The sequence below is a fragment of the Drosophila innubila genome (assembly GCF_004354385.1).
Source record: "Drosophila innubila isolate TH190305 chromosome 2L unlocalized genomic scaffold, UK_Dinn_1.0 4_B_2L, whole genome shotgun sequence".
NCBI classification, from domain to species: Eukaryota; Metazoa; Arthropoda; class Insecta; order Diptera; family Drosophilidae; genus Drosophila; species Drosophila innubila.
In genome coordinates, this window is record NW_022995372.1 from 5595021 (window position 1) to 5622489 (window position 27469).

Here is a 27469-nt window from a genome sequence, read left to right on the forward strand (position 1 = left end):
TAAATCTATTTAAAGAACACATCAATTATTTTAAATAGAACCTAGAAGCAGTAGCACTCGTAAGCGGTAGTACTTAAATACATATATATTTACACTGACATCAGATAACGTTATGTTAAATATGAATTACCTCTAAAAAATTTAAATTGTATACAAATATTATTTACTTCCCAAATAATATATATATACTTTATATAACACCCTAAAATCTCTATCAAAATATCTCCGGCTCCGTCTGAAATCAGAATCAGCAGCAAGCAAAGAAACAAATTAATCTCTTAGTGCACTGATAAGTTACATATGTGTGTGTGAGCTCACAGGATTGACCACAGGAGAGCAGCTGTGGAAGCTGTGATCCGCTTAGAGCACGCTAAGGTCTGATTGGTTCGAAGATCTAGACGATTGAGCGCCTGTGGATCTTGTGGATGCTAAGGGCTGCCAAAAGCGTGCGCTGCTCTAATTGGTCAAATGTGTGTGTGGATCTTAAATAGTTATGATTTTACAAACAAAAATATAGACTTGTGTAATTTTTAGATTGTTTATTCATATAAATGGTTTGAACTTTGTTGTATAATAATAATTATAGATTTTACAGGTATTTCTGCACGGGTTCACCGAGAATTGTCTCCAGTTCCAGGACAGCATTGCGAGTATTTTTCTCCACGCGCTCGTGTTCATCCTCCAGGAGTTCGGCGATGAAGGGCATTGTTTCGGGAAGAAGGGGGGCAAAGCTTTCGCCCAGTTTGCGGGCGATGGCGACGCTGCTGTTGAATGCCAGGATGCGGACTTCCGGTGAGCTGGTGCGAGTCTTGAGCAGCACCTGTTGATTCAGCTGCTTCCAGAGCACGTCATTGGTGGCAGCTGCCATTTGGGCAATGCAATCGCTCAGTGCCTGCTGCAGTGCATCACGTTCGGTGGCCAAGACCAATTGATTCTCCAGCTGATCGACAATGGGTGGCATCAATGTGCTGAAACGATGATCGTTGACAAAATCGCTGCTGCAATGGAGGAACACGTGATGCAAGGTGCTAATGATGGCCGAGAGCAACTCCACGGCATCCTCCACATTCTCGCTCTCCACAAACTCCGGACGTTGCGTGTTGTGGGCGTGCAACAAGCGTGCGGCATCCTCTATAAATTCCCCGGCGAACAGCACAAATAAGGACTTCAAGGCCCCGGCAATGCGATTGGTCAGCAGGAAGTAGGTGAGTTCCGTTTCCAAGGCATTCCTCTCCATTGCCCACTTGTGCACCTTGGCGTACATGGGACGGAAACTCGTCTCCGATAGCTTCAGTATCCAGGCAACAAATGCCTCTCCCGTTGCCGCCTCAATCGCCGCAGTCCTCTCACGTTGCAGGTCACTTCCCCGCATCTGGAGACGGAACTCGAGTGCCTGCAGGAAGAGTTCACTTAGCGCATCCTGCACAGGTTGCAGATCCGCATTTCCGTTGTGTTTGATGCAGGGCAGGAGCAACTGTCGCATCAACATGCCCAGCTCATCGTAGGCTTGTGCCTCCAGCAAACTAGCATAGGTCTTGGCACAGCTCGGCACCAGGATGCGCGCCTCCACGCCCTTTGCCACCGCCGACCACACGTCCACCAGACGCAGCTTCAACGCCTGCGTGCGCTTGTCCAGCGCCAACTGTGGATTCTCCAGCTGCACGGAGAGACGGATGAGGGCGCCAATGATGTCCACCAGATATGGACCCAGGAAAAGGGGCAGCGTCAGGAAGAGTTTGTGCATGGCTGGATGGGAAGAGAGAAAGTTCAAGTTTAGTTCATTTTTAAAGTAAAAGGAAATTGAATGAAAGGAAAGGATTATTTAATGTTATTATTAAAGGAAACGGAAAATCGATAAAAAGGTAAAGAAAGCAAAGGAAAAGAAGAGGAGGAAATAAAGGAAAGATTAAGTTTCTGTAATCTTCAAAGGGTGACAAAAAGAAAAGAGTAGAAGAAAGTGGAACTCAGGAGGAGGCAACACATATGGGAAATAAAATGTTTAATTTCAAAAAGAAAATTATTTCATTGGGAGCAGGAAAAATAATGGAGCAAGGCCAAAAGGGAAACAACAAACCATTTAAATATACTAGGGTGAAATATATATATAGAAAAATGGAAGAAAATCATGGAAATGGATGAGGAAAATAGGAAAATGGAATAAGTAGCAGTTGAGAAGGAAGCAGAAAAAGAAAAGGAAATCAGGAACAGTAACAGATAATGAAAGTAAGAACAAAGGAGATGAAAGGAAATATAAAAACCAATAATTCTGATTCGAAACCAAGGGACAAATGGAGGTTAAGAGAAAAATACTGCCGAAAATAGGAAAAATATACTAATCAATTGTTATTTGTTAAAGAATAAGATGTTAAGAAGCATTGGAAACAAACAGAGAAAAATATAAATGGAAATCACAGAGCAGCTTAAATGTTAGACGAGGTTAAGGAAATACAAAATTAAGAATCGTTTCTCACCCGTCACAAGAGCGGAGCACAGATAATCTGGCGTCTGTTTCTGGGTCAACATCTGCTGCACTTGCTCCTTGAGCAGCTCCGTCAGCTGTGGCGCAAACTTGGGCAGCTGGGCCAAGGCGTGAGCCTTGATGCTGCCACAGATCTCGACAAGAGTGAGCACCACATTGCCAACCACAGCCTTGGGCACATTCGCTCTTCGCTTGGCAATGCGCGTTAGCTTGGCCAACAAGTCGCGACATTCCACAAGGTAATCCCGGCCATGACGATTGGCCAACAGTTGCAGGGCATGCAACGCCGTCTGTTGCAGCTGCGCTTGCTGCGCCGAGCTGCCTCCCGTGGCATCCAGGATGCCATCAACGATGCCACCCAAGGGCTCAAACAGGATGCCAAAGTGAAGGGCCTCGCAGTGGGCAAAGTATTCGCTGGGTGGCAACAGTTTGGTGACCAACAACTCCAACACCTTGATGCGCACATGGATGAGTTCGTGTTGCAACAACTCCGTGATCACACTGAGGAAATACTCCGGCGACAGCAAGCCAATTGCACTGTCCAGCACATCATGGACATGATTGGCCAGGACACGCCAGTATTTCTCCAGAGAAGGCGTATTGGAGGACACTTGCAGCACATTGTTGACCACGCCCACATACGAGAGGGTCTTGAGTATAAAGTTCTGATAAAGCGGCTTCAGTTGCTTCAATTGCTGGGCGTTGGGATTGGCCAGTTTCTCCTGGAGCTCCACGGAGCTGCTCAGACTGGATAGAAAATCCATGATCAGGTATTTAAAATGACGCAACTGCTTAAAGCTTCGCGTGCGCACATCAAAGAGCTGCTGCTCCGGGGAGATGTTGCCACCAGATGTAGCAGCTTGTGCCTCCTTCGACAGCGGCAATTTGGCCAGATAATCCAGAAGATTGATGCACGTGTCCAATATAATTGAAGGTTTCTTAAACATCAATGTCAAATCGCGAGCGAATTCCAAGCGCGTTTTGTCCAATTGCTTCAACACTTTTCCCTTGCCTTGTGGCGTCTGTTGTGCCTGCTCCAACAGCATCTGGGATTCAAAGACAATGCAGAGGAATTGCCAAAGATGCTCGCCAGGACTCAGTACACTGAATAGTGTCTCGTAAAGGGTTAAGCGTCTGTGAACCGGAACATCTGTGCATATATCCGCAAAGACCTTGAGCACGGGAATAACCAGACGATCCCTTTGGATGCCCGTTGACTGCAGCAACAAAGTGGGTATAATGGTCTCCACCACATTCTTAATGATGTGCAGACTGAAGGCATCATCGTGTCTGGCCACCGTTGAGCCCACAAATGTGAATATCTCCACGATCTTGTGCAGCACCTGCTGTGGATACAGTGCAGCACAGCGTGTGAGGAAGAGCAGAGCGTGTTGATGGGTCTGTGGATTCTGTGTATTGCGCAGACATTGCACCACCTGCTCAATCCGGAAGCAGCTCTCAGGCAGCACCTTGGACAGCTCGACTCCTGTCGATTGAGAGACATCGCAGCAGTGCAGCAGACTGGAGAGGATCAACTGCTTGGGATACTCGGCAGCGCTGTGCTCCTCTAGCGTCAGGCATACCTGGAGTAGCTCAAAGAGCGGGGGAATCAAGAGCTCAGCTCCCACGAGTTGCTTCTTGTGCTCCAGCAGTTCCAACAGAGTCATGCCCTGCTTCCAGGCATCGCAGGTCAAGTCCAACTTGCTGTTAACCACGCCACGACGACGTTCTGGAGTCTTCCGCGTGCTCCGGCTGCACATCTGCGACAGCATCGTGGTCAACTCCTTGCACTCGATGGTGCAACGTTTGAGCAAACGATGTGCAGCAAGGAAGATGCTATCGTTGTCCGATGAAGTGGCTGCCACCACAATTAGTTGCAACAAGGCCACCTTATGCTTGCCCTGCAACTGTTCAAAGGTCTCCGGCGTCACAGCGTTGAGGAGCACACAAGGCAGCGGCTGCAGCTTCTGCTCCAGTTGCACGTAGGTTGTGTGCTGCTTGAAGCTTGCCTCAATCAGTTGCCACGCCTCCGGCTGCTCCGTCAACACACGTAATCCCACGACGCCCTCAAAGCGTTCAATGACCGCACAATAGATGTCGCTATATGGCCACGTTAGTTGCTCCAACTGATCCGTGTCGCCCTTGACAATCTTCGTCAGCGTTGATAGACCAAGTGGCAGCAAAGCCGTCAGCATTTCCTCATTATTCATGTGCTTCAGTGCGTGCAACAAGGCGGCGGTGCAAATGGCAGGCTGTGCCACATCGCAAATCAGGGATAGGAGACTCCTCTTCAGCTTGGAGAGCAGCAGTTGCTCGCGAGGACTCGATTTGCTCGACTGCAGGATGGTGTGCAGTATCAATGCGTACTGTTCGCTGTCCATGCTCAGTTCGCTCTGACGTTGCAGCAGGCACTCAACCAAATGTGCCACATGCGACTCGAGTGACTTCAGTGGCAACTGTTGCAGTGTGGCAAGTGCCTCTTGCCGCAACGTCTGCAACGGCGAGTTGCAAGCATTCGCAATGCGCAGCACATGCATCAAGCTGCAATTGAGCTGCTTGCCACATGAACGGAGCACAGCTTGCAACAGACGAAAGGCGTGCACACGCATCACCGGATAATCTGCCACAACCGACAGACTCTCGTACACATAGAAGTTGCATAGGAAATCCAATTTCTGTTGTGCCTCCGGCAGCATGTGATTGAGGCAAGCTTTGAGGGCACGTGTCCATTCCGTGCGCTCCGCATTCTTGCAACTTTCCCCATAAACACGACTGCAGAGAGTTTCAAGCAAGAGCAAGCAAAGGTGCAACTCATCCGTCAGAGCTGTCCAGGATGTTGTGGTTAGATCCTTGAACTGTGTATTCCTTGACAGTGTCTGCAGAAAGTCCGCGTACAGCTGCAACGACACATGTTTGTTGTGCTTGAGACTTCCCTCCTTTGAGAGCTTAAACTGAAAGCCTCGAGTGTAGACGCCAATGCGTTGCAGCATGTAGAGACTCTCCGCCGAAGTCAATTCCCGTCTCGCAAACGCCGTGAGCAGCAGCAGCAAGTGCGTCAATTGTGGCGCCTCGCTCACGCCTCCGTTCTGCTCCACGCTGTCGAGCAGCGCTTGTTGTTGCTGCTGGGCCGGCTGTCCCGACTCCCCGCCGCTGGCAATCACGTCCAGAAACTGCTGACGATGCTGACACACATTGAAGGCACTGTGATCCGTTGTCACTTGGAGGCGCAACAGAAATGGCAGCTTGTTGGCAAAGTTGCTACTGAGTATGATCAACAATGCGGCATGTTCTCTGCCATTCAGTGCATCACTTGGAAATAGATATGGCATCAAGGCGAGCAACATCAAGTTCACATCATAACTGTCGCTCACAGCAGCTGTTGTCAGATGTTGCACGGCCTGTGGCACCACCGCATCCCATTGGGTCTGACGCTGCGACTGCGCCCGTCGCAACAACTCGCACAGTGTCTGGGCAAAGGGCGTGGCACCCAGCATCTCCACAAAGTCAGCGGTGGGCAGTGTGAGGAGTGCGGAGACAACAGCTGGGCTATCATCCTTGAGCCGATCCGACAGGCACTCCTGCAACAGCTGCTTGCTACGCTCCCGTCTCTTCGCTATCTTCAGATTCTGCAGCAACTGCTGCACGGCTGTCAAACGCCAGTCATCACTGTAGTGATAGAGTTTCTCATAAGCCTTCTTTGCCTTCTCATCGGTTGTATTCAGTCGGAAACCTGAAAAAGGGCATTTTTTAATGAGTAAACATTGTCTTAACTTCATTGTAAATAATTACAGTTAATGGAACTTTTAATAATTATATTATTTACAGCCTTGGCCATACGAATAGCACTCAGGAAAGCATGTAAAGGCAATTAAGATAATATAATAATTATGATTAAGTTCATAGTAGTAGCATAAATTTGTGGCCTATTATTTTTAAATTTATTTCTACGTTCACATTTTCTGCTATCGTTGTCATTATAATACTAACACAAGTGATAGGAACAAGTAGAATACAGCCAACTTTTGGACAGCACTGTTATAAAAACAAAAATGTTTATTTTTATATCCATGCATTTAATTAGTGCTTATTTGTTTGTCCATGGCTGTACGTTGCGTCGTGCACACACACACAAGCACAACCACGCACTGTCTCCCACACTTTTCATAGTGACTCTCTTAGCTTCCGCAACTTCTTGCTCATAAGTTCCACAGTGGCCTGCTCATAGCATCCACAAAGGCTCACTCAAATAGCTTTCGCAGCAGCTGTTCAACTGTGGCGCATGCTCTCTCTCGCTCTTAGCTTCCACAGTCGCTCACGGGCACACACACACATCGAAGCCAGTGCATTGTGGACTCTGTGTGGATCATAGCTTCCACATTCAATCAGCAATATTTCGGTTTTTCATATAGAGATATATCTTATAGACTCACCCAATGCCAACTTTAATGCCTTGCGACGATTGCTGGAATTGGACTTGGCACTCAAAGCCGCCTTGACACTCAGATCAAAAGCCTCGGGATAACGACGCTCCAGCTTCGCAAGGAAATCGGTGTACCAGGATTGAAAATCCGTTTTTGCAGGCTGCATTTCATCATCATCATCGGAATCGATGACAATTGTGTCCTCGCCATCATCATTTGTGGAGATTTCCATGGGCGAAGGAGAACTCTCCGATTCCAAGGCCACAAACGTGTCCAGGAAACAACTGGGAAGGTGAGTAGAGATTGAGTTTTAAGGAAAAACAGAGATTGGGAGTAAGATTTACTTGATCAATTGCTGGGCGCTTGATTTTGAGAAGGGAACATCGGCTAGAAGATTGTCCAGGAACTGCTGATGTGAGACTGAAGAGGCGTCTCCCTCGCGAATGGCAGCAACTGAGCCCCGCATCAGTGGCATACAAATGACCTGGATAGCCACATTCTCCTTGGCCAGATCCGCCAGAGCGGTGATCAGCCACTTCTGGCAGACCAAATTCAACATTGTCTTGGCCGTAAACTGAGGATTAGCCGACTGCTGCTTGTCGTGGATCCAGAAGAGCAGCAGGAGCGATGTGTTGTGCAGGCGCTCGAAGGTGCAGTTGGCCACACGCTCCAGGAGCACATTGCAGACCTTCTCCTTGAGCTTGGTGCGCGAGACGAGCTGTGCCACGATCACATAGGCAGCTGCCACAAAGTCCACAGTGTCGGAGGCGAGGCCACGGATCAGGGACTCCAGAATGGTGGAGATGTGCCAATCCTGTACAGGTTTCGCAGCCTGCAAGGCGCCAACCACGACGGTGGCATAGAAATTGAGCTGCGCCTGCAGTTGATGAGCACGTGGACCCAGTTCCTTGACCGCCCGATGGGTGCTGCGGCATATGAAGCTAAGGAAGGAGGGCACGCTGGCGGCGCGATTAACGATAGCTGTCTTCGATAGGGGTACTCCGGGTCGCTGCAGTTTGCGTAGCCAGAACCAATCCTCGTCGGATTGACGCAGTCGCATCGTTTGCAGCACCTGGACAAATGTGTTCGTCTCATGGTAGGGCAATATCAGTGCCATCACCTGCTCCCGGTTGTACTCGTGCACCTGGAAGCGGCGCAGCAGCCACTCGAAGCACATGTGCGCCGGACGCAGCATGAAATAAGGCGATAGCAAACGCAGGAACTTCGATATCGATGCATCGAGCAGCTTATTGACCTCCGCATCCTCGACGGCCCGTTCCAGGGTGAGTGTCGCCTCGTCGAAGAGCGTCAGCTGGAATTCCTTGAAGGTCGGATTGAATGCCGTCAGCTCCTGCAATCCGCTGACTCCAATTTCATAGATTGCTCGCCTGTCCTTGGTCGCCGCCTCCTTGGGATCAAACAATATCGAGGCACGACTGCGTGCATCCGCGAGCACTCCCGACGTCTGGGGTGCCGCTAACTTTTGTAGTTGTTGAGCCAATGACGTTGTCATTTTAAATTGCTCTAAACACCGAGAAAATATGTCAAATGTGCAGCAACTATTTTCCACACGTGTTTCGGCGCTAATGGATAAAATGTAGAGTTAGGTCGTTTCGTTCTGAAAAAGTTCAAATGAACGGGTCATTGAAATGAACGAGTGAACTTATTCAAACTTTCAGGTCCGTTGCATGTAAGCAAATATTTTTTTTTTCAGCACTGGAGTCATTGAAATTCGAAAAATAACTTGAATTTTAGAATAACATTTTTTCTTTTAAAATGTCCAAAAGAAAGCGCAGCTCTGTTTGCAATTTTGAATATATTGCAAGGCCAGTTTAAGTTTAAGTATCCTTAAACTAACAAACATTCATTTTGTTTTCTAATTATAAGCTTTAAATAAATTTTTCTATAAGGAACGGTTTTGAAATCATCTCAGTTAAACAAATTAACCGATCTCGACGTTTATAAACAACTGACCAACTGATCAGAATGACCTATTCATCTTCGTTCATGACAACTGACCAAATGAATAATGAATTAAATGACAACTGAATAGAAAACAAATCGTTCTTAGTTCATGACAGACAACTGACCAACTGAATAATGAACTAAATCACTGAGTTAGATCACCACTGAAACATGAACAAGTGAACTTATTCAGCACTATGAGCTAGGAGTCCCAACTCTACTAAAATGTTGTAATCGATAAGTCGCACAGAATGCATAACATATCGATAGTCATCGCGTACAACATGCGTTATGTATCGATTTGTGCGACTGTAATATCGATAGTCGTTGCGTACAACGGATAACAGCTGTGACGTCACAAATTGTGCACGCAACTCTATGGTGTAATGACATCTGCTTGAAAATAAGTTATGCTATGCTAAAAGTTTGTTTATGACTTTAAATGCAATTAAAAGTGACAGTTATGCACAATGATTTAATCAAAGATCAATAGAATACAACTTTTTAAGAGCACTACAAATTAATCAATCAATCAATTTTGTAAAATAAATGCTAAACATTGCTTATAAAAAATCGTTTATTTCCGTGTGTAAAATGTATCTTAAATCTATTTAATCTCACAGAGGTACAAGAATGTTGAGCAGTACGGAACAATACAGATAAAATTGAATGACATTTGTTGTAACTAAAATACATAATGAGATGTGGACAACTATGATATAATACTAGTTAAACATGTATAAACCTTGGTACATTATTTCTTCTCTCGATTCGAATTCGATTTAAAACTAAGGATACAATTTGTTCTTTTGTGGCTGTGGTTAAAAATTAAGTCGCTTCAGCGACTTCTTGCGACTGAGTTTGGAGTCGTATTTCTGTGTTCGTTTCGGTGGAGTCACCGTCTCACTGGGCATCATGATCTTGGAAGGCGTTCCCATCTCAGTGACGCGACATTTCTCGCCAGGATGCGGCGGACAGCAGCACTGAACACAGAAACGGAATTTGCACTGGATGCTGGTGCATTCGCCGAATGTGACGGATGTGGATTTAATGCTGGGAATGGGATTCTCGTTCGACGAGCTCTTCACCTCATCAAGTGATAAGAAGCGCGTCATGCTCGGCTTACGCTCATTAAAGGAGCAGGATGTATATGTGTGTGTGAATGGTAATGTCTGGGAAAGTGCGAGTGCAGACCTGGGCATCTCGGGTGCCTGGCTGTAGAAGACCTTGCTGCACTTGCCACAACGGGGACACTTGATGCGCTGCATCTGCTCCACCAGCAGACAATTGTCCTCCATGGGAGCATTCCTATAGTTATAGCTATCATGTCTGTTTGGTTTGTGTATGGCATTCGATGCTTGTAATGGCACAATTTGATTTTTCGATTTCGGTAACAATTCCACTCGCTTCAACCCTGGTGTATTCTCCTTGGTGAGGCTCATCTTGAAGCGATGATTCTGCAGTCGCTCCACGGCCCGTTGACTCTTGTATACTGACTGCGCCCAGCGCTCCGAAACTTTTGTCATGACGTCCAGCGTGTGGGAGTTTAATTTGGTGAAGATGCATTCCAATGCTGGCAACGTATTGATCAGCATTCCAATAATGTCCAGCTTATCGATATTATTGTAGTATCGTGTGCGGCAGCTTATTTCGCGGGATGGCTGTGGAAATAGCTTCTTCTTGGACTTCTTGGGACTGCTGTGGTGTGCCATTGGCTGGAAATGTGTCTTGCGTCTCTTGTTGGCACACGGCAGCTGATTAGAAAACGAGAGCGATAGCGACATTGGCAATGGAGATTTGCACATTCCATCGTCATCTTCCAGCTGCAAGTCGTTTGCCGTTGGAAGGCTTAACGATTTGTGCCATAGCGTCGTATTCGTATTGGAATTGGAATTGAATTCATTGCTGCTACTTGGCGTTTGGAATTGCATGGAATTGAATGTTGTCGTCGTTTTATGCAGTTGGTTGGTTGCAGTTGCATGTGTTGTATTTGTATTTGATGCATTGCGACAGTTTTCAGTCTCACAATCACGTTCAATTAAAAATGGCGCCTCCACGGTTGAGTTGTGCAGCGCTTTAAAGGACGCGTAACCCGACTCGTCCATCGCACTGTCCGCATCAAATGTGCCTCTGCTCGAGCACATTTTCATCAACACTTTTCGATTGTAGGCACTCATTTGAATGAAAATGCCAAATATACTTTTGTTGTTTAATAATTACATTTGTTATCTTTTTTGTCGCTTGTTTTTTTTTGCTTCGCAATTGGCGTCGATTATTTATAGAGTTGTATCGGTCAAGACGTTGCCACCTGGCAGAAAGAAAGTTGCCCTTTGCTTAAACGTTGCCAGACCTTGTAATTTGTAAAATGATCCTTGATACTTTTGGATCTTTTTCGAAAAACTTATCTTTTGCGCATTTTTGAAGCTAGAATTTTAAAAATTTTGTCGGAATCTTTGTTGAATTTTTTTTTTTTGAATTTTCGGATTTAATTAAAGGTAAACTATTCAAGTTCTTCCCACGAGGTGTGACGAGCTTCTAATCTCTTAAAAATGATCACCTTTGAATTCAAAATTTTCATTTGATTGTTGCAAAAAAAATTGTATACTAAATAAATAAAATAAAAATTTAAAAAGCCATGTCTCCGGTAGTGTTTCCAAATTTTTAGAGGAAAAAGAGCTTTTAATGGCTGGAAAGCATTTTATTTTCATAGATTTAAAAAAAAACAAAAATACTAACAGCAAAACAAAGCTGAATATAAATATAAAATAGCCTGATTTACGGCAACAGCAGCTTTAAAATTTTTCTAAATATAAAACCATGAATATAGCCAAAAAAACCTGCTAAAAAATAGATAAGTTGCAGCAGTGGTCCGCGCACTTGAATATTGTGGCGGTCGGACGATAGATTAATTAGAATGGCTCTGAATAAACTCGTTGTTATAGCACTCGTTGTGTGCAGCATTGGAAGCTGTTTTGTATAAATGGAAGTTAAGCTTTAGTTTTGTAGCCAAAAATTCTGTTATCAGATATAAATTTGACGCAGATTCTTATTATTATTTAAATTTTGAAAAGAAATAATAATTGAGATACGTTTATATATATTTAAAGTTTATTTATAAATGAACTTCTCCTGCAATCTTCCGCGTTGTGAACGATTAAGAAAGAAGTTCTCGTGATAATCTGGCTATGCTATCAATGTCACCAAATTAACAAAATCACTTAATAATTTATCATTCGCTCTGTTTCAGGTTTCCTTCAAAACTTGACTCCGTTCAAACATTCATCTCATCTTCTGTCTCGCACGGATATGAGTGTTATTCGTATCTATCCGTATTGCTTCCCACCCATCTGACAAATTTGCCAACTCAAGTTTTGTGCAAATCATGCCGAGGCATAGATTTCGAATTCATGTGAAAATCTTGGTGGTCACCGCAAACATCCCCTCAACGGCGTGATAGTTTCATCAGCTGTCCTTATGAACTTTACTTCTTTTTTTTTCCTTTTTGGTGCTGACAACCTTCATCCACTTGCCACAGACAGAGAAAGCGAGGACGAGCGCGAGAGAGGGAGATAGAGATAGACAGAGCTGGCAGCAAAAGGAAAATCAATGAATGATATTTCTTTATGAGTCTCAATTATTTGTTGCGGGGATTTGCTTTTCTTCCATTTGTTGTCATCTCGGTTCGTGCTTCATTGTCCTTTTAAATGCTTTGGCAAAATATTTAGGGTATTTGTGCAGTGCCTTTTGTCAATTCTCGCCCCTTCTTCATCCCCCTTGCAGTCAGGACAGTAGTCACAGGCGCCTGCGTTAATAATTTATGAATATTTGCTCATTTATTATTTTGCATTATTTATGCGTTTAATATTATCCCCTTGTCCAGAATGAAGGAAGATGGGCAAAGATTTTGTTTTGATTTTAATTAAATCGACAGGACGCACATCGGCTTCATTTAAAGTCATTTCAACGCTCTAATCCCTCGTTTTGGCCCTGTTTAATGGGCGGGGTCAATTACGTGTAGCTCATAGCCAAGAAATTTGCCAAATCAATTAGTGGTTTTTGATTTAATAGTCTATTGAATAGCTTTTTAATCGTTAAAGAATACTATTTATAAGAATATCGGCTCCGGAACGTCCCGGAACAACTAAAAGGTTCTATTTCGGTTTTGTCCTTTTAAGTCTGGTATCGGTACCGGTACGTATTGGTACAACATGTACTGAAAATCGGTCCAAGCAACTTTATAAGTCAAATACTTTATCCAATTTGGCATAATTATGTACGACAAATGGATCGTCTCAGAATCAAATTTAAAGTGTTGTTTTTTACTAATTACGATATTAGGAGTCGATAATAAGAAAAAACTTGAGATTTAAAACTTTCGATTTTTAAAAATCCAATTAAAACCAAGATCCAGACAGAAAAATTTTTTTAATTAAATTAATTAGATTTGAATGCAGAATGAATTTAGATTCATTCAATTTATTTCGTTTTAAAATTGGTCCAATTTAAACAAAGTTAGTATGAATGTGTTTTATTGAGAAAAAGCCAACTAAAACTTAAAGTAATTTATTAATAAACTTTTATACGTATATAAGGAAAATAAAAATTAAAAATCTTGAGTTTGAATTTAATATTCAAACTATTTGTTAAAAAAAAAAAACAAAATAAAATAACTACCACAATATTATTAAAAAAACTTTTTAAATAAATTATATGAATATAATTTATAAATGCGAGAAAATAAAAAAATACTTTTACATAAATTGTCTAGTATTTAGATTCTATGCGTATGTGTTGTGGTGTTTATTTATGGGCTAAAATAGTTAGTGTTTAACGGCTTGCGTACACGTATGTGGTATTAGGACTTTATGTTATAAACATATGTCAACATATAGAGTAAGCCAATGAAGTTGAAACGAAACTGATTAATTTCAGTTAACATGCACACCCACAAAACTGATGAATGACCAGAGCAAGGCAAGAGAGAAAAGGAAAGGGAAAGGGGAGAAGGGAGATGGAGTGAGTGTCAATATTTGCACACAATCCGTACATATGCTCTAATTATTATCCTTTTAGCTGTGGGCAGTGCCGTTCCGCATTATGTTGACATCGACGCCTGTGACTCCAGGTCAAATACACACACTCATACACACACACACCCGCCTAAGGCACTGATCAAACAGGCAAAGGCGATTGCAGTTCCTGTTCCTGTATTCTGGCCAACTTGGTCTATTTCGAATCAACTAATTATGGTAATTTCCCGCGGAATGTCAACAAATATTTTGTATCCAGTTATTTTCCCCCCTGCGGGAGATGGTACGACAGTCAAAACTCTTGACAAACGATGTTTACCCGTTGGTCATAATATGTATGTACATTGGACAATGTACTTGGGTGTCGCTTGTCCTTGGGAAAACACGAAACCTGAAACGCTTGAATTATTTTTAACCAACTGGTCAACAGGAGCTGGTGGGTGTGCCTGTAACTCGAACTGTTACCAATTCGCTTGATTGTGTTTGATTTTCGGACAGAGTACTTTATGCCCCGCTGCCCTTTACTTATATTTCGCTTTTAGCCAATAAATCGTTGACCCAACGTTGGTTTTCACCTGGGCGCGGCGCCAAGCTGATTACGGACACAATATTAATTTGAAGGTAATAAGCATATAATCGCACTCATTTATCATTTTTATACTTTTTATATTCCTTTTCCTCTTTGACTCCTCTCAAGACAGGTCTAGCGGCTGTCTTGACTCAGCGATATCGTTTCCCATTTAATGCGATTCTTATTCTAATCGCCGGAAATTAGTTAAAAAGAAATTGCTTCGACTAGCGAAAGTTGAGTTATGGGCAAAGTTATTATTTTAATTAAGATGGCTTATATCTAAAGGTTCACTGAAAGAGACTTGTGTTTAGGTTAAAAAAGAAACGGTCTCGAATTCTTGAGAAACAATTTTAATTTATTTTTCTAAAAATACATATAGAAAATTTATATTATATAAAGTTCAGACTGGCATACTCACCAAATCAGCTTTTCAAAAATGCATTCCTTTTACACTTCAATCTCCTCTATTTGGTAAATAAATTTTGTTGTTTTCATTATAGAAAAGTTAAATATTATTAGATACTTATATCTTATTATTTACTTATATTTGATTCAATATTTTATTGCACTTTTGTTCCATACCTCCCCAGTTCTTACCTTGTTAATTTTAGATTTAAACATATAATGCTTGTAGTTATCTGATATTTATAACAGTGTACTCAAATTAGTTCCAAAATAGTTAATTTCATTTACATAAAAGTCTCCTTTTTTATAATTTTTTTTTTTTAATAAAACTCAAAAGTAAAAATTTAATTTAATATTGAACTTTTGAAATTCTTTAAAAATATAAATTTCTTGCGCCGTAAAGTTGACTACATAAAATGTTGCGAAATTATTATGAAAGCGATATTCATAGAGCATTCGCGAAAGTTGATTGATTTGCAATTGCGAAAACGTTGAGACATCAATCAATGCAATTTATATTTTAGACTGCGACACGTGCAGCACACAATGATATATGATGTAGCTCAGATGTGGAAGTAAAATATAAAATATTTTAAATTTTCAATTAGCAAATTGAATGTGATATTGCAATTGCAGTCTAATTTCAGCTCATTTTAAAAAGTACAAATTAAAAAAAGGTCTTGTTTATAATTTGAGAACTGTCTACAATTTGTCAAAAGAAGAGGAATAATGTACAGTTAAGTAGTTAGAAAGTCAACTAGGAGAAAGGTTCTCGGTCAATTCTGTGTGTCCCAAGAGTGTGAATTAATCATGGCCGCAATTTTGAGTTAAAAAATGCGAAAAGTACACTTAAAAACGGCGACAAGTCGTCAATTTAAATAAAGGGTAAATGGAAAGGGTATCTCCTTGTTAGGATGTCAAAGGGTTCACCGTTTCTCTGTCTGTCTGCCTGTCGGTTGGTCTGTCGGTTGGTGTCGCTGTCACACAGCTCATTTGGCATTCAGAACATGCTCGGTTCTTGCCAATTTCATTTAGCGGCATCATTTCTTCTCGTGCCTCTGTCATTTTTTGCTCCTGTGGCGGAGTAATGGAAAAACAAGATAAATGATTTAAAACTCGACTTTTCATTTCACATATTAGCAAATACGTGAGCCACAGTCTATTCACATTTGTCCTTTTGTCTGACCCAAAAACTATTTGCTATTTAACCCTCGCAGGCATTTTTTTCGTTCGGTTTTTTTTTTGTGTAATTGTTTTCTATTAACGAGTCTCGATTTGTTCCATGGTGACTCTTACACATTCGCTTGATCAAAATATTACACTCACTCCCCCTCTCAGACACCTCTCTCCCCTCCTCATGGATTGCTGCTACCACTTTGTGGACATATGTTGCTTTCATTCGAATGATATACGAGTGTGCCTCGGGTTCCTTGTCCGGGTGCCTTCTGGCTGATTATGGTGGCTTCAAATGCTCCGAACCATAAAGTGGTTGATATTACTGGTGTTCTAGTTTACTCACTGTTTACCTAAAATCATTTGAATGTTTCTCATTTTTATATGATTTTCCCATATTCATAATTAAGTCAAAAATCCAAGTAGATTGTATAAATAAACCATAAGCTTTTAAATTTGACTTAACCATGTTTTACCACCGTTTTTACTTAATTAATAAATACATAATTTAAATACATAATTTATTTCAGATCTAATTACAGGGTATCTCTCTTTCGTGCATATTTTGACCACATAAATTTTAATTCTAATACATACTTTTTCTCTTAAATTGAGTTCAAATTTATATAATTGATTAAAAAAATATACACATATTAATATTCACAATTTTAGATTTTCTGAGCATTTTTCTTGTCAAGCAGTTCCAATTTTATTTCCTTAGATACAGTCGGACCATTCTGTATATAAATAGCGCTAATCAACAGACGAAAATTATTATCAGTAATAAATATAATTTCATCTATATTATATGTAGGTAACTATCACACAGTTATATAAGTATTTGAATTATAAAAATCTCCCCTTGAGTTTTGTGTAAATATGAAAATTGAATTCCCGCATTGTTTTTTGTGTGTATGACGTGTGTCATTAAGTGTTTTCATTAGGGAATTTATGGAGTATTTACTGTACTAATAATAAAACAGCGGCATTTCGTCTTAATTAAGCGCTTAGCCAGGCTAAAATTTCGTAAAGGCACCCAGCGAAGAGAGCCGAGCTAACCGACACGTGCGGCAAATACACGGAAAAAAAGTAACCCAAAATAACAAGAAGAATTGCGATGGGAAGTGAAAAGATAATGTGACAATCGTTCGACTATCACTGGGAAGTCAATAAGGGGCCACCACCAAGAAACTTGAATGAAAAACAATACAAACACCAAGCTGATGACTTAATTGATTGAATGAAATGAATAAAAAAGAGAGAAGTACCACCACCACCATTCCAGATGTTCCCTGACCCTGGGAAATGGCCCCTAGATGGCGTTAAGGTGAGACCCGAATCTACTTGAAGGCGTGTCGTGGTGCGGGGCGTTTATCAATCAAACAAGCAAACAATCAAGTACAATAATATTCCCATCGCAAGGACAATACAACGAGGCAATCACACTTATCTAATAACTGCTTATTTGATATCTGGTTACGGTTATGCTGGTAAAAAAATACTGACAATAATTGAGTTCTCAAGAGATAGCAGAAAGATAGGGAGAAGTGACGAGTTCGTTTATGAGTCATATCTAACTATTCGACAAAAGTATATTTTTAAAATCTAGTTAATAATAAATTTAAAACTAAATAGAAAATAATAAACATGGTAGGGAAATTTCCTTTAAGTTTAATTAACTTATCCAATTTGTATTTTGAAGAAAATATCCTTGCAATTTGTAAAATTATTTTAGAAATTTTCATACAGCTAAACTTTAAGGTGTGTCACAATTACATAGATTCAAATTAAGTAAATTAAATGTGAATAAAAGTCAACGAATCTTAGCTGGGGCCAATCTGAAAATTTCACGCCTTGGAAAGTATTTTAAGCTGAAAAATCCTTTCATTTAATTGCGCGTCATAAATTAAATGCCAGACTTGTCAGGTGAGGAAACTGCTGATTAAATGGAATGTGTGAGGTTTCAACAAGGCTTTGGATGGGTTTTTCAATTAAAAGTTTTGTAGGTGCGTCAATTGTGAAGTAATTTGCCAAAGACTCCACAGGAGGAATACACTTTGAAGTCTCTGCCACAATTGATGACTTTGGGCGAAAATCGCAAAGGCAGTTTTCATAATTTTCACTTGTATATTTGTGCTTACAATTGGAAATCTGTGTACTGACAACAAAACGTGTACACAGTCAACAAGACACAAGTGTTGCCTGCTCTTTCAGTTTTCAATTGCAATTTCGTATGCAATTTTCAATTTTCAATATTCCCTTTTAATTTCAATTGCCATGTACATTGTACAATGTAAGTGCTGTGTCCAGATGGCCACCGGGTTTGTTCTATTTGCATGTCTGGCAAATGCAATCCATTTAGACATAATTCTTAATGTTTTGCTTTCAATTTACTACGACTACTCGTACTTGGTCCCATTTGCATAAGTCCCCCCTTTTGTGTCTATCTATTGGTAACCCCAAGATGCACATATAAACATGTTGCAAAACAAATGCAGTTGACAACCTTGTGTCAATTACAACAGACATTCACCTAGGATAGGTTTACAACACACTTTCCCTTGGGTAGACCACAATCTGATCAAGTGAGCAGCTCAAAATCTTAAGTCGTTTTGCCCTGTAATATGGTTGTAAGGAGTATCTTTCTATAGTCTTTCAACGTAAAGAGTTTTTTTTTTTAATGATGGGATTTTTCTTCAACCAATTATATTTTTTTCCCCTAATACGATACAGTTTTTGTTCAAGAATAGTTACTTCATATTTTAAGAAACGGGAATATTCATAGATTTTACACACTACAGGGTATTGTAAGGTCGATCTTGTCTACGTATGTCAATACTAATTGTTTTTGTTATTTGTGTCTAATCCACAATTCAACTCTGCTGATTTTATTGAAAAAACATTGTGTTTTCTTATTGAATAATTGCTTTGTCTTATTTAAACTAATTTTATTTAAACAAATAAATAGTTTACATCGAAGAAAGGTGTCATTCACGTTAAATGTTTCTTTAGGAACATTCTTGAGTATTTTTCTCAGTATTTAAAAGTTGTTAAAAGCTCTTTGGAAATATGTCAGAAAAGATATTTATTTGTTTGGTATACTTAAAATACTTGTATTATATAATTATCTTCATACCAATCCGATACCAAATTTGAAAAATTTGTTGTTGAAAACAAGGCGTAGGAACTATCTATCTCATTTCTCTGGCATACTTTTGAGAATTTGTATAAACGATTTTAAAGAACATTTACTTGATCTTCGCCATTTTTGAGTCCAGGTATATATTTTTTGATATTATTTTATAAGTGTTGTTGTTAGAAAGCTGTTATTTTTGTTATATTTCTTCGTTACTAATCGAGTTTTTCTATTGAATTCTTAAAGATCGTTGAAAGCTCTTGTCTGTCTCTTTAGAAATATATGCCCATATGTTTTGGTCTAGTTCAGAATCCCTTAATTCCATTAATGGCATTTCCATTGCGGATAATTACGAGGGTTGTCTACAATTAGAGTCAGCCTTGGCTTATTCACGCCTTTAAATTTGCATTTACCCCAACCCTGGCAGCTCCCTCAACCCTGCCAACTCAAGCTCAACTCCCCCAACTACACCGACTTGAACATCGCATCGCACACACATTTGAACTTTCACATCTCACACCGAATATTTGTTAGAGCTTCCATGTAAATCATGATGCCAGCCAGTTGACAGCAAACAGCATTCGTTGTGTGTGTCTGTGGCTATGTGTGTGTGTGAGAGTGTGTGTGAGAGTGTGTGTGTGTGTGTGTGTGTTAGCCAAGTCGAAGAGTTGTTCGCTTCAGGAAGATTCGTCAGATTCGCATAATTAATTGCAAAGCTTGGGGAGACGCTTTCTGGAGCTTACAGCTTACAACCTGAGCATAGACATGCTCTGGAATTTTGATTGTGTGTTGTCTGCATGTAGAAAGGGGGAATCCCCTCTATGAGTGGGGATGGGGGCAGGGGAATATCATTGATATAGCTGCAGCAAGCTTGTGCTTGTAGCGATTTGTGAACGTAATCAGAGATGAGAATAAGCACGAGAAGGGGAAGAACACCCCTTTAACTTTCCTGCATCTGTGTGTGTGGTGTGTGTGTTTGTGTGTGTATACTGTGTGTGTAATTCACACCTTTCGCTCCGTAAATGGCATTCGGTTGGGCATGAAAATTAATTGCTTTTGTCATTATACGGAATCTTGACGACGCCTCGTTTCTAATTTAATGTAGTCTTTGGGGCGATCTCCAAAGTGTCTGCCTTCATCCCACTTGTTGTCGTTGTTGTTGATTTGTGATTTATGAAGATTAATTTATTGCTAAATAGTTGAGCATAATTTATTTAACATTGATTTCAACTAGGATTAGTTTTACAACCCCATTCACCTGAATATTCTCTAAACACCTGTCAAGTCAAGATGTAAACTGAGAGTTGAAGCTGCAAAGTTGCCTCTCAACGAAGGAACTTTAATTTAAGTTGCTGTTAAGTTGAAGTTTAACTAAACTACTTCTTCACCCTGTACTCAGGAGAGTAATAAAAAGTGGGTGAAATTAATGCAACTTTAATTTAAATATAAATGCAGATATTCTTGATCAGCGTCAGAGAACGATATAATCAACATTTTCTTTCATATCAAATTTTAAGCTATTTATCTTAGTATATATATTTAGGCATATCAAATACTATCAAAATAAAATTAATAGATTCTAAAAAAAAAAGTTCATTGCAGAATCTAAAGTTATTTACGGAGTTTAAAATAGGTTATACATTAGACTTTAATATTTAATTTATTAAGGCATATCAAATACTATCAAAATAAACATAATATATTCTGGAAAAAAAAGTGTTCATTGCAGAATCTAAAGAAGATTCAAATGGATCCTTGTTATTTTTTCAAGTGATTTACATAGTTTTAAATAGGTAATACAAAATCTAAAGAAGATTCAAATGAATACTTATCATTTTTTTCAAGTCATTTAAAGAGTTTAAAATCGGTAATACATTAAAGCACTAAAGAAATAAATTAACCACGAAATATTAAGTAGTAAAATACAAAAAATCCTAGATTTATGTAATATATGAATCTATGAAAAAATTATGTAAAGTTATAAAATAATTAAAAAATAATTGGCATAAGTATAGTATTTATGTATTTATTAAAGATTAATGTTGGGAATATAAATACACATACTAATTAATTTATCAAATATTAAATTCGATATTTACTTGTATATGAGTTGCATATGATAATATTACATAGAAATGACGTACATTTATGTGTTAAATTCTTTTTATTTTTTAAGTGAACTTAAGATTCGTAATATAGTCGAGTCGTAACAGTGGGTACTCATTATGGTGGGTAGACTTAAGGGTTGTTTATAGAACATAATCTGCTGCACTGTTGGATTAACAGTTGAAAGGAGACGACACATAAACACTTGACAATATGACATGGGATTTGAGAGTAAGCCTTCCAAACCCAAACCCAGATGCTAATTTAAGGAGTTTTGCGTTAAGCGTCGAGTATTTTGGACCCACTTAATGGTTTGTTTTCGGTTGACAACTTTTCGTCTGTCAGTCTGCCCAGTTTCCAAGCACTTAACATTTGTTTAGCTTGCGGTTACTCAGAAAATGGTTGGGGTCTTCAGAAGTCTTGGGAAGGTTATCGTGTTAAGTGGCCTGAACGGACACTAACAACTAATTTAAAGCAATTAGGTAAAAAGTTTTCGAATATTGTCGCAGTCGTTCTTAAAGTTTCAAGCCACAATTGTTACTGAGTTTATTTGAATTGCCAATAGTTTTAATTAAATTTTTGGCAAATTATGACAGCAAACTCAGTTAGAGTCAAGAAACACATTCGAGTTTATATTTAATTGGTATACGAAGGGAGTATGACAAGGAATATAGACAAATCCCAATGGGTTTCTGTCCAAATCTCATTGGCATTTAGCCTGGGAGCTAGAATCTGGAAACTGTGCTGCACTTGCTCACAAATAATCATAGCTAATCATAATCATAATCAAAATAATTGTTAAATATATGAAAAAAATCTTTGCAATCATTTTCATGGGAATCTTGGGCATTCGTTTTGGCTTTTTGTCTGCGGCACGTGACCATCCACGCACTTTGATTAACCCCGGTTACAGTTGACCCATTCCATATGCATTGCAATCATCCGGTTATCAACAGAACACCCCCATCAAATGGCACCAGCCACCACCAGAGACAACTGCCAACTGGCAACTGGTGACTGGAGAAACAGCAGCCACTTGGTTGCACCAATATCCGATTGCACTTGACTAAGGGACAGGGTGTGACTCAGGGACTACGATTGGATTCTCGACTTGGCACTGGGAGTGGGTCCTGGAACTGGTACTGCCACTTGACGCGTGCGGATTGTGGGAAGCTTTGCGAGTGTCAAATTTTTATGACTTTGTTTGATTTCTGTCTGGCGTAACGCCGTTAATGGAAGGCACTTGCCATTCACTTGTTCAACCCATCAACGAAATCAACGAGATTTCTAATTCAAAAAGTGAAAAAACAAATAAAATAGAATAAAAAATGCACTTTCATGTGGGAAATATTTATAGAACAGAAGGATACGTATGGTATATAAATTGTAATAATTATATTAAACATTATTGAAAAGGGTTATATTTATAGATTTATTGTTTTACTTAGAAATATCGATATTGACAAATATTCGTATCTACATTTTAACTAAATTCCATTTTTTCTAGTAATGTAAATACAAATTATAAAATTCAGAATTCGAAGTTAGAGGTAAAAAAATGTTAAAATTTTTGTTGCCCTAAGAAAATCCGTTGAGGTTTGGCATGGGTTTGGCTTTTTGAAGATTTTGAAAAAATGTATGCAATAGCGTGGAGTGAAAATTACTTTTTTTCTTCGAAAATGCTGTACCATCAATGGATGACACGATATATTTATAAATAAATATAAGTTTTCCAAAATTCCAGATATTGCATATATATCGTATCATCTATTGATGATACAGCAATTTCGATTATAAAAAATAACCCAAATTGACTTCACCCTATAGGACAGATGCGCGAAAATTGGAATTTTCCAATTCTGATGCGATATCAAACTATGATAAAATTGACATTCCAAAAGAAAATCGGTTAAGTATTGACGAAGCTATGGCAGCTTGAAGTTTTAAAAATAGTCTTAACTTTATACATATAAAATAAAAATTAATATATAAAAAAATTAAATACAAGTATATGAATTTGGTATTTAAAAAAGCTATGTAGTAAATTGTAAGGCTTAATTTATATATTAAATTAAATTCTTTTCTGCATTCTCTTCATTTAATTTATTTATATACAAATTATTTTGATGCCTCAAAAATGTTTGAACGTATCAGAAAACAAAGATAAAATTTTTCGAATAATTTTTGAATGTACTTCTTTTATTTTATATTTACTATTTTTAGATAAAATATTTTATTGTAATCAAATTAATTTTTAAGTAAATATTTCAAATTGCTTGTAGTATTCGCTGGGAAATATTTGACGCTGTTTTGCGTAGTAGCTTGTCCTTAGGTCAATTGTAAGACCGCAAAAGCGATTTGTAATTTGATAAGGCCTCTTATCAAATGAGTCGGATGTAAAAGTAGAGGTGGCATGTGTTTGCATTTGTAGCAAATTGTGGACATTTGTGTTAATATGAGTGGAGTTTTGGTCTATAATCTCATTGTGTGTTTCATATTTCAGCAACACTTTCAATTCCACAAATCCAAAGAATTGTAGGAATAAAACTGAACTGATTCCTTTGGCAATGGGCAAATGTGATTTATACGATTCGCTTTATGTAAAAATGTCAGCGCCAATTGCTAGCGACGAGGCACAAATTAACTTCAATGGATGGCAAAGGATCTGGACCAGAGTCTGAAAGTCGAGACGTGTCTCGTAATTCAATATCAGACTAGAACTGCAGAGAGCAGAGTAGGGAGAAGTTCGTAGGCTGTGGCTGTTGCTGTGACTGTGACTGTGGCACAGAGGTCACATTTGGCAGCCAGCACGATAAGTATTCCCCTGAGGAGCCCAGTAATTTCCTACCCTTGGCACTAAGCATTATTGTGCATTAGAGGACTAATAAACAGGTTCGCAGCAGTGCTCGTCCTGCTCTTGTTCCTCTTTCACCAGCATCATCTTGTTGTCTTTTATTCATAGTTTTGTCCGTCTCTGACTCCAACGGGCTTTTACCTACTACGTGATTTACGGCAATAACTCATCGGACGCAGAACGCAAATCAAGAGACAAATAAATCACGAATACTAAATTAATTCACTTTTTTAATTAAAGCCTGAATATATAGCATCCAACTCAGCTAAATTACAGTTAATAAGTCTTGGCCAAGTGCAATATTATCTCCCAAAATTATTAAATATATTTTATACAAATTAACTTGTATTATCTACATGTGTGTGTATACGACAAAAAATTAAAATTGTATTCGAAATGAAGCCTCAATTATTATTTTAGTCAAGTTTAATATAAGCTGAAATTTGTCTTGGCATTTGACATTAATATATTTAAATGTTGTCTACAAATTTCGTTAAGTAAATTGATTTGATTTTTTTATATTCAAGTTCAAAGTAAAACGTTTTTTCTTATTTTAAGAATCTTAATAATTTATTATTATAATTTATTATTATGTTTTAAGGCAATAATGCATCGAGAAAATATTTTTGTATCAGTATAATTGCTTAGTATAAATATCAAAAAATTAGCAAAAAAAATTAATACAGTAATATTGTTTATACTATTAAATAGAAAAGTTACATAAGTTAAGTATTGTAATTCTGTTATGCATAGATATATTTAAGTTCTCCGTTCCAAGCATTCTGATAAAGGAATCAAGCAGCTATTTTTAACGAAGGATATGCATTGCTGTCTTAAAATCAGTTTTCAGTTCTCATCAAATGCCGCAATATGTAGAGTAATCAAGAGGGATGAGGGAAAGGGCCACCTAATGCCGACTTATGACACCAAAATATTTAACTGCTCAATTTTCGGGCGTTGCGCTTTCCACAGTCGCTAGGCAAGTGGTGAGGGATGCAGGGTGCGAGTTGGGATAACAATGGGTTACACTTGAATTAGTCCAGTGGGATTGCTGAATCGGGGAGGGGTGAGCAGGGGCAGTTGTTTGTTTGCCACTGCCCCTGGAACTGTGTAATCACGCAGCACGACTCCGGCATAGCCATTGTATGCATCTATTGGCAACAATTGAGACGTTCAATTGGCAACAAGCTTGAACCACCGAACAAACAACAACCACCCGCGAGTGGTTGACACTTTTCTCAATTTCGATGTCTCTGTCTGCCCGCTGAGCGTGCGATTAGTTTGGGAATCCGCCTGATGTTGCGCATCCGTAAATTACTATTGCGGTTCAATGTGGTTACACTCACAGGAGGGTGGTGCAGAGTGGTGGCACAGCAAAAACAACAACAACAGCAACAAATCTCCCCAGTTGTGTGTGTTGTTCTTTCACTTGCACTTGAAATTGTCAGCAGGTGCACCGTATGCATTGTAACAACAGAAACAAATATAGATACAGATACATTTACAAATGTACAGCCATAGATACAGATACATGTAGCGAAATCAATTTAAGCTGCAGCTGATTGCCATGACAATACTAAGACCGAAAGAGAGAGAGAGCGACACAGGTCATGATGCCTTTATGTTTGGGCCATTAATAAACATTTCGTCGACTGTTTGTGTAATAAAAATGCAATTGTCATTAAGTGCCGTCCGAATGTGTCACAACTGTGATGTTGCTGCCACATCCAGAAAAGGCACTAAAAATCCCCGAATTGAATGCAGGATACGTATGGGGCCATTAGAGTGGATGTTGATTGGAATGTTGACGATCGAGATCATTAAAGGCTATAACCTCTATTGACTTTTTTTTTTTTTTACAATTTTTATCAATCGAATAAGATTTATGCCGACTTTTGTGAAATCAATATATTAATTTTAGACACTTATTATATTTGTAAGGCAACTTTAGTTCATTTACAAGTAGTTAGCCCTTTGGAAGATTTAAAAAAATATATAGTATATACAGATTTTTTGAATTTTCGAAAAAAAGGTAATTTAAAAATAGAAAAATAAAATACAGTTGCAATTGGACATAAACCAATGATCAACAAGTCATAGAAAACATAAAGTATAATCTATCTGTAAATATAATTAATATCTTCTTTGTTTCTTCTTCTCAAATATTAATATCATTTAATTTTCAGCTATGTTCGACTTCAGAATGGGTTGAACTCTCTGTTAAATCTTCATCACGCACATTCCCACTCCATCACGTACCTTGATAAACAATTTTGGGATTATTAACACTTATTTGAGACAATAAAATGCAATTAAGATACATTCTTTTATCTGTCTTATAAGTAGTTTCCCCTGGATTGCAGCGCCAGCAGAATTTTCCACCGAAAAGGGGTGTTAAATTTGTTGAAAAGTCTTTAGTCATCTCTTGAAATGATCTTCATGTTTGATGATCATAATGATGGCGGCAATAAATTCGCATTAAGAACGCCTTGCGAGTGCAGATGTCGAATGACATGAGAAACAAAAAAAAAAACCCATAAGATGACCTTAAATCATGCAAGTTGCGTGTCGAGGTTCCGCATTGATCGTTGATCCTGCTAGGCTACACCCTACAGCCCCTACCCCAATCCCCTACCTTCGCTAATTGCGCTTAATTCGTTCAAAGGGCCCGCATACCAACAACACCCTGGAGGGGACTTTGACTCGTCAAATGTATCCAATAATGTGGATCTTCTAGATCGCCCTCGCTCACCCACTCTCTAGATGAGGTTCGATGATCTTCCAGTCATTGGCAGGAAGTTGCTGATTTCTGTTTGTTATATTTATGACTTCAGTTCGTTGAAGATTGATTGATCAATGTTTTACGATCACCTACATAATCGACTACTTGACTCGTTCTGCTTTGCTTTGTGGGTGATCGGCAAACTATTTGTTGATCAAATCGCAGGATGTTATCGATCATTGCATAAATTAACGTTCGATTTGCTTCACATGCTACTAATATTAATTTTTACTACAATTTTTATTATTATTATAGCTACTGTGTAATGAGTTGAGTCAACTCTAGAATTTGCCCCTTGACATGTCGACATAAATCCATCAAGTCGAGTACTCACAAATGCTGCTGGTTAACATAAATATTCATATGCATTAGCTCATTCCATTTTCCCATAGTTTCCCAGACATTTTCCCATCTAATCGAAAACTGTAAATAGTCGTATATGCAAAAAGCGAAAAAGAAAATATGTATAAAATGAAAAGGTAGACAAATATTTTTTATTGATGAAATTGCTTTCGGTTCGGACTCCATTTGCAAAGTAGACAAGTTG

The 27469-nt window shown here is 39.1% G+C and overlaps 2 protein-coding genes across 2 annotated transcripts; both read right to left on the reverse strand.

Annotated features, from left to right (window-relative positions):
* Nucleotides 1–524: 524 nt before the first annotated feature.
* Nucleotides 525–8482, reverse strand: LOC117781116 (HEAT repeat-containing protein 1 homolog). The gene is made up of 4 exons (XM_034617837.1): nt 7245–8482; nt 6910–7184; nt 2472–6209; nt 525–1746 (listed from the first exon to the last, which is right to left on the reverse strand). The coding sequence occupies exons 1-4, from the start codon at nt 8411–8413 to the stop codon at nt 590–592; spliced, it is 6339 nt and encodes a 2112-aa protein (XP_034473728.1). The 5' UTR covers nt 8414–8482; the 3' UTR covers nt 525–589.
* A 942-nt stretch (nt 8483–9424) lies between these two features.
* LOC117781928 lies at nt 9425–11132 on the reverse strand. Its single transcript, XM_034618812.1, has one exon. The coding sequence runs from the start codon at nt 11040–11042 to the stop codon at nt 9687–9689; it is 1356 nt and encodes a 451-aa protein (XP_034474703.1). The 5' UTR covers nt 11043–11132; the 3' UTR covers nt 9425–9686.
* Between the last annotated feature and the right edge of the window lie 16337 nt (nt 11133–27469).